This window comes from Oncorhynchus masou, chromosome 18 (assembly GCF_036934945.1).
Source record: "Oncorhynchus masou masou isolate Uvic2021 chromosome 18, UVic_Omas_1.1, whole genome shotgun sequence".
Lineage (NCBI taxonomy): Eukaryota > Metazoa > Chordata > Actinopteri > Salmoniformes > Salmonidae > Oncorhynchus > Oncorhynchus masou.
Genome location: NC_088229.1, coordinates 3,774,111 through 3,781,666, shown reverse-complemented (window position 1 = coordinate 3,781,666; position 7,556 = coordinate 3,774,111). Strand labels below are relative to the sequence as shown.

General features: G+C 43.8%; 1 protein-coding gene across 1 annotated transcript in view; it reads right to left on the bottom strand.

Moving 5' to 3' along the window:
• Nucleotides 1-379: 379 nt before the first annotated feature.
• The window catches only part of hcfc1b (host cell factor C1b), a 55,626-nt gene continuing 48,449 nt past the window's right edge, over nucleotides 380-7,556 (bottom strand). Inside the window, 4 exon segments of the mRNA XM_064922018.1 lie at nucleotides 380-2,144; nucleotides 2,759-2,822; nucleotides 3,281-3,590; nucleotides 6,264-6,449. Coding sequence (XP_064778090.1) covers nucleotides 2,105-2,144; nucleotides 2,759-2,822; nucleotides 3,281-3,590; nucleotides 6,264-6,449 — 600 coding nt within the window. The 3' untranslated portion in view covers nucleotides 380-2,104.

Genomic DNA, 7,556 nt, shown 5'->3' with positions numbered 1-7,556 from the left:
ATCTGGTGGACTCACTAAACAGAGTTTATCCCTGGTCATCCCTACTGCCCCTAATCTGGAGGACTCACTATTCTTTATTTGTAAATTATGTCTGAGTGTTGGAGTGTTCCCCTGGCTAGCCGTAAATTTAACAAACAAGAACATTGTGACGTCTGTTTTTCATAATATAAAGGAATTTAAAATGATTTATACATTTACTTTTGATACTTAAGTATATTTTTGCAATTATATTCACTCTTAATACTTAAGTATATTTAAAACCCAAATACTTTCACGAGTCATTTTCTATTAAGGTATTCTTACTTTTACTCAAGTATGTGAATTGGGTACTTTTTTTTACACCGTTGGTGACAAGACATTACTGAGCAGGGAGACGAGACATTTTCAGTTTTTTTTTTTATATATATCAAGACATAAAGCAACCAAGATGACAAACATGTAAAAACATTTTTTGTTACAGATAATTATATAAAAAAGAGATTATTTTTTATTATATTTTATTTTTTTTAAACTTTACTTGCTACGTGAAGGAAGGAACTAATTTACAACTGAGCTCAAACCCTGTTTGCTGCTGCACCATTCAATCATTCTTCATTACGAAACATTTCCCACCTCTCGGTAAATAAAATGCTCTGTTTCAAAAATACATGCCAACTACATGGAAAACATTACACACATACTTGCATACCTAAACATATGTAAAGCAAATAATAATAATAACAACAACAACAATACACCAAAAGTAATGTGAATGGTTATCAATATCAACAGTTTGTCCGCATTTTGGGGAGGGGGGGGGGAGGGGCAGAAAATATCCCAGTTAATTCTCAGAACTCTAAAAAAACAAGGCTTGGAACAAAAAGAACCTTCTGAATTCCATAGCTGTCAACAAATGCATTCCGTGGACTATCGACAGGTTGAGACGACGAGGAGGACAGGTGAAAAGTAAGCTTTCCTTCTGCAAATCAATTCCTTTAATTCATTTTTTTTTTTTTTTTACTGAAAGTATAAACAAAAAAACATCCACTCGCCTCTTTCTTTCAGTCAAATCTTTCGTTTCTGTTCTCTCATCTTCCGCAGCAGAGCAAGTAACAAAAGTCCTTATTTAACGGTTCATTAGACCACCAATTCTGAAATAAGTGTCAAATTACCTGTCGGATAAGGCTGTAAAAAAACAAAACATTGTACTTTTCACCCTGGTTGGCAGTCAGCCAGTGTCCACACACCCTCCAACGAAAGGAAACAGACTAGAGAATTAAAGTAGTCTCCTAAAACCTACACCAAAACAAACACTTCCCGTTCTTTACTTGATTGAAACACTTGTTCTCTTTTTACTCCCTGTGAACACAGTGATGTCACAAAGCAAGACGAAAGCCAGGACAAATATGAAGTCTTAAATCGATTGATGATGATGATGACGACGACGACTCCCCCCTCTTGTCCTCCCCAAGTGCTGTCTGTTTTCCCATTGGTGTTTTCCTCCCCATGGCAACGCGATGATGCTGTGTTCTTCTGTTGCAACCATCTGATCCTTCTACATGTGACCAATCAACCGAAGCGCAAATGACATCGGACATACACAGCTATTTGTGCCGTGTAATTGCTCGTGTTGTTAAACCGGGATGGAGAAAAGCCTGGGACAGAGACGAAAAAAAACTAGCTAGCAACTACAGTTAAAACTCCACAGTGGTTTTTTTTGTATTTTTTTTGTTGTTGTTGATTTCACCGAAAATCATTAAAAATAAAATAAAAAAAAGCCAAGAAAAATGTAATTTGTGTGCTTTCAACCGTTTTAAACAGAAGATCAGTAATAAACCAATAAAGAACACGAGGTTGGAAACAAGGTGTCCGTGGCACCACAACCTCGAGTGATGAGGGCTCTGGAATTATTTTCATCTGTTTTTTTTTTTGTATCCATTTTGAGAATGATGGGTCTGGGTCCAGGTTTGTGGGCCGGTCTGGGTCCAGGTTTGTGGGCCTGAGGTTGAGGCAAGGATATTGTAGATAGTTGGTGAGGGGTCTTGTTGGGGGCTGGTTGAGGGGTGTTGTATTCAGTTCAGTAATAGTCATCATGGACAACAAGGGGAGAAGAAGGAAACTCCCTTTACTGGTCTGATCTGGCCTTCTTAGGACCGGCAGCTTTCCTAAAAGGAGAGAAACAACACGATTCAACAGATGAACATAGACGGGGGGCTGTTAAAAGAGTCACGAGAGAGCGTTACGAGTGGAGCTGAGAGTCAAGACCAGAATAAAAGTGGAGAGTTTAAGGTTCACCCGTGTTGAATGTTATAATAAATAAAAAATTTGTGCGCATCTTTGAAGTGATGTTGTATCGAGTCATTTCATGTTGATCTAAGATCTTGATCAGAAACTCTTGCAGAAATACAGCCGGTATGAGGCAAAACGCATCGTACCGAGCTTGGTGTTTTTGTTTGATATCTTGAAAAGTTAATTGCTGACATGCAAAGCGTTTCAGACTGTATCAACAGCGGACTAATTAAACAAATACCAAAATATCGTAGTGGAGCGTTAGAAGTTGAGCGTAAAGTTAAGAATTATGACAGGGGTCACAACTGACTACTCAAGTACTTTGTTCAAATAAATTCATACCATTTTTATTTTTTATTTTTAGGAATGTATAGTTAAATAACCTATTATTTCATGTGGATAAGAGACAGAGAGAGAGAGAGAGACACAGAGAGAGAGACAGAGGAGAAACAGAGAGAAATAGAGAGAGGGGGGGATGAATGGTACTCACATGTCAGGTGAGGAGCCTGGTCTCTTAGCAGTTGGTTTAGCTGCAACGCCATCTTTACCTATCTCTACAGGGAGAGGACATAGGATTGTAATAATATATTTTATTATAGCACATTTCATTAAAATGAAAATCTCAAAGACGCTTTAAAAACTTGTCAGAGTAAAGGTGGCAAACACGTTAGCGTTTTTTATTTTTAAAGGAAAGATGAAGTATGGACGTTGTTTTTAAAGGAAAGATGAAGTATGGATGTTGGTATGGGGTCCATCCATCTTCATTTCAATATATCAAGGTCAACACAAGTCAAGTTTGGATTTGTTCCATTAGAAATAACCAGAGTCCTATGGTATAATAAAATTTCAACCTTCCTTCATATGTATTGATTGATACAGGGAATTAATTCCCTTTGAGATCAATGGGAGCTCTGTTTCACTTAAGAGCAGCACAAAATACATACACAATGAGGAATTAGTGACACAATTCCAACACTTTAGAGCCAGAGGAGGTTCCCTTAGCGTTCCGTACCTTGGAGCCACCTGACCTGCGTGGCAGGACCGTAACCTTTCTCGTTGCGGGCTGCGATACGGAAGATGATGGCAGGCTTGGTGGTGTAGTCTATGTGTGCGTTGGAGAGGCTGGACGACTGCACCAGGCAGGAAGGGTTGGGCCCACAGAACACTCGCATGAAAGCCAGCTGGGCTGGGGTGGTGGTGGTGGTGGGCTTGGCCTGCTCCCCGCTCTGGGCGCTCTGGATGGCCAGGTACACCGAGTACTCAATGATCTTACCAGATGTGACCGACGGAGGCTCCCAGGTCAGGTGGGCGCCGTCTGGGCTCTGAGGGGAGAGAGGGAGGAGAGAGAGGGAAGAGGGGAGAGAGAGAGAGGGAAGAGGGGAGAGAGAGAGAGGGGAGAGAGAGAGAGAAGAGGGGAGAGAGAGAGAGGGAAGAGGGGGGAGAGAGAGAGAGGGAAGAGGAGGGAGAGAGAGAGAGAGGGAAGAGAGAGAGAGAGAGAGAGAGAGAGAGAGAGAGAGAGAGAGAGAGAGAGAGAGAGAAGAGGGGAGAGAGAGAGAGGGAAGAGGGGGAGAGAGAGGGAGAGAAGAGAGAGAGGGAAGAGGGGGAGAGAGAGGGAGAGAAGAGAGGGAAGAGGAGAGAGAGAGGGAAGAGGGGAGAGAGAGAGGGAAGAGGGGAGAGAGGAGAGAGAGAGAGGGAAGAGGGGAGAGAGAGAGAGAGAGAGAGAGAAGAGGGGAGAGAGAGAGAGGGAAGAGGGGGGAGAGAGAGAGGGAAGAGGGGAGAGAGAGAGGGAAGAGGGGATAGAGAGAGGGAGAAGAGAGAGAGGGAAGAGGGGAGAGAGAGAGGGAGAGAAGAGGGAGAGGGAAGAGGGAAGAGGGAAGAGGGGAGAGAGAGAGGGGGAAGAGGGGAGAGAGAGAGGGAAGAGGGGAGAGAGAGGGGGAAGAGGGGAGAGAGAGGGGGAAGAGGGGAGAGAGAGGGGGAAGAGGGGAGAGAGAGGGGGAAGAGGGGAGAGAGAGAGGGAGAGAAGAGAGAGAGGGGAGAGAGAGGGGAGAGAGAGAGAGAGGGGGAGAGAGAGGGGGAAGAGGGGAGAGAGGGAGGGAAGAGGGGAGAGAGAGAGGGAAGAGGGGAGAGAGAGGGGGAAGAGGGGAGAGAGAGGGGGAAGAGGGGGAAGAGGGGAGAGAGAGGGGGAAGAGGGGAGAGAGAGAGGGAAGAGAGAGAGGGAAGAGGGGAGGAGTGGGGAGAGAGAGGGAAGAGGGGAGGAGTGGGGGAGAGAGAGGAGGAAGAGGGGAGAGAGGGAAGAGGGGAAGAGTGGGGAGAGAGAGAGGAGGGGAAGGGAGACAAACTTTAAATTCCAGTGAAACGAATGTAGCATTACTGACCTCTGACATGGCATGTTCTGAGTTTTGAACACAAATTCAAAGAAACAAAATAAAACATTAAAATGAAAATAACGCTCCCTGGGCAAAGGACGCTCAAAAACACGTTTTTTTTTAAACAACTTTCGTGGTTAAATAAATTACACTGAACAAAACTATAAAACACCATGCAACAACTTCAAAGACTTCACTGAGTTACAGTTCATAAGGAAATCAGCCAATTTAAATATATTTATTAGGCCCTAATCTATGGATTTCACATGACTGGGAATACAGATATGAATCTGGTCACGGATACCGTAAATTAAAAAAGGTAGGGTCGTGGATCAGAAAACCAGTCAGTATCTGGTGTGACCATTAGCCTCATGCAGCGTGACACATCTCCTTCACATCGAGTTGATCAGGCTGTTGATTGTGGTCTGTGGAATGTTGTCCCACTCCTCTTCAACGGCTGTGTGAAGTTGCTGGATATTGGGCGGGAAGTGGAACACACTGTCGTACATGTTGATCCAGAGCATCCCAAACATGCTCATTGGGTGACATGTCTGGTGAGTATGCAGGCCATGGAAGAACTGGGACATTTTCAGCTTTCAGGAATTGTGTCCAGATCCATGTGACATGGGGCCGTGTATTATCATGCTGAAACATGAGGTGATGGATGAAGGACCTCGGGATATTGTTAGTGTTTCTGTGATGACGGTGGATGAATGGCACGACAATGGACCTCAGGATCTCTTCACGGTATCACTGTGCATACAAGTTGCCATTGAAAAAATACAATTGTGTTCATTGTCTGTAGCATAACCCCACCATGGGGAATTCTGTTCACAGCATTTACATCAACAAACCGCTCGCACTCACGACGCCATCTTCCTGGAACAGTTGAAACCGGGATTCATCTGTGACGAGCAGACTTCGACAGCGCGTTCCAGTTCCCGCCAATATCCAGCAACTTCATACAGCCAGTGGCCATCGAAGGTGAGCATTTGCCCTGTTGAGGACGTACGAGCATGCAGATGAGCTTCCCTGAGACGGGTTCTGACAGTTTGTGCAGAAATTCTTCGGTTTTGCAAACCCCCAGTTTCATCAGCTGTCCGGGTGGCTCAGACGATTTCGCAGGTGAAGAAGCCGGATGTAGAGGTCCTGGGTTGCCGTGGTTACACGTGGTCTGCGGTTGTGAGGCCGATGGACGTACTGCCAAATTCTCTAAAACGATGTTGGAGACGGCTTATGGTAGAGAAATGAACATTCAATTCTCTGGCAACAACTCTGGTGAACATGACAATTGCACGCTCCCTTAAAACTTGAGACATCTGTGGCATTGTGATGTGTGACAAATTTGCACAAAACATTTCAGAGTGGTCTTTTATTGTTCCCAGCACAAGGTGCACCTGTGCAATGACCATGCCGTTTAATCAGCTTCTTGATATGCCACACCTGTCAAACGGAAGGATTATCTTGGCAAAAGATAAATACTCACTAACAAGGATGTAAACAAATTTGTGCACAACATTTGAGAGAAATAAGCTTTTTCTGGGATCTTTTATTTCAGCTCATGAAGCGCGGGACCAACACTGCGCATGTTGCCTTCATATTTGTTGTGTAAAAACGCAAATGTGTTACCTTGCTGATCTTGATAGCACAGGGAGCTCCGGGGAAGCCTGGTAGACACGTCTTGAAGGCCGAGACCTCTGAGAAGTTCCCCCGGCCACAGGTGTTGATCCCGGCCACTCTGAATTTATAGGCCGTTCCAGGCTGGAGATCCATCTTCCTCATCTGACTGTAGTCTGGGATCGCCCCAGAGTCATCCTGCAAGAACAGGACAAGTTCAGTTACACACACACACACACACGACATGTCTCTCTGGAAGGAGATCCTCGCCCTGAGCTCATCTACTTTATACATAGTATATTAAATAGTAGTATAGTTAATATAGTCTGAAGTGGTGGATGGTGTGCCTGCCACCTTCTTGCCCCGGGATGAATACAGCCACCGGTAGAAATTTCAAACAAAGGACCCGAGCTTAGATGGTGGAATTTCGGCTTGAATTTCTGGTGAATGACCGCCAATCTAATGTCCGAAAGTTAATTTTAATGTTGTAGGTAATACAGGAAATAATGTAAGAACAAATAATTAAAAAATAATCATAACAATAATAAAACTGTAAAGTTGTCTAGGAGCTAGAAACAGAGCGACCATGTCCGTCAGCACCCTCTAGTAAATCTGAGGCAAGCTCTATTCATCCAAAACGCAGGAGAAGAGGAAGAAGTTGGCGTGCACTTCAGAGTATATTACTCACTAACGTTCCTGGACAATATAAAGTAGATGAGCTCAGGGCGAGGATCTCCTTCCAGAGAGACATCAATGTATCATGTCTCTCTGGATATATTGTCTATGTCCGTCAGCACAGTTGAGGTAATCATTTTCCATCTTTACCTATGCTTTTCATTTACTTCCATCTTTAACTCATTATAAAGCATTGCTGGGGCAAATAGTTACATTTTTTTCCCAGCAGGGACCACACCCCTATATTAAAAATGTATGCACTTAATGTACTGTAAATGACTGAGGATAAAAGTGTCTGCTAAGGTGTGCGTGTGCATATATATATTCGAAAAGCACAAAATAAACCAAACGCAATGGATTCTACGCGTTCTCTCTTTCTCGCCTCCTCAAAATATTGGACGAGAAGGTCAGAAGTGTTTTGAAAAGGAGAGGATGAGTGAGCATGTGAAAGAACAGCAGCCTTGTTGTTAAGGCGTCTGCTTCCCAGCAGGAACGCTTTGGAAGAGTTACTGCATATATTATGACAACATTTTGTGAAGTTTGTTTGTTTGGGACTTCGGTAAGTTTTTTCATTTTTCCATTTTCTCCCGACTGTTCGGGCACACAAAATTTTTTGAGTGACAAGCCGAA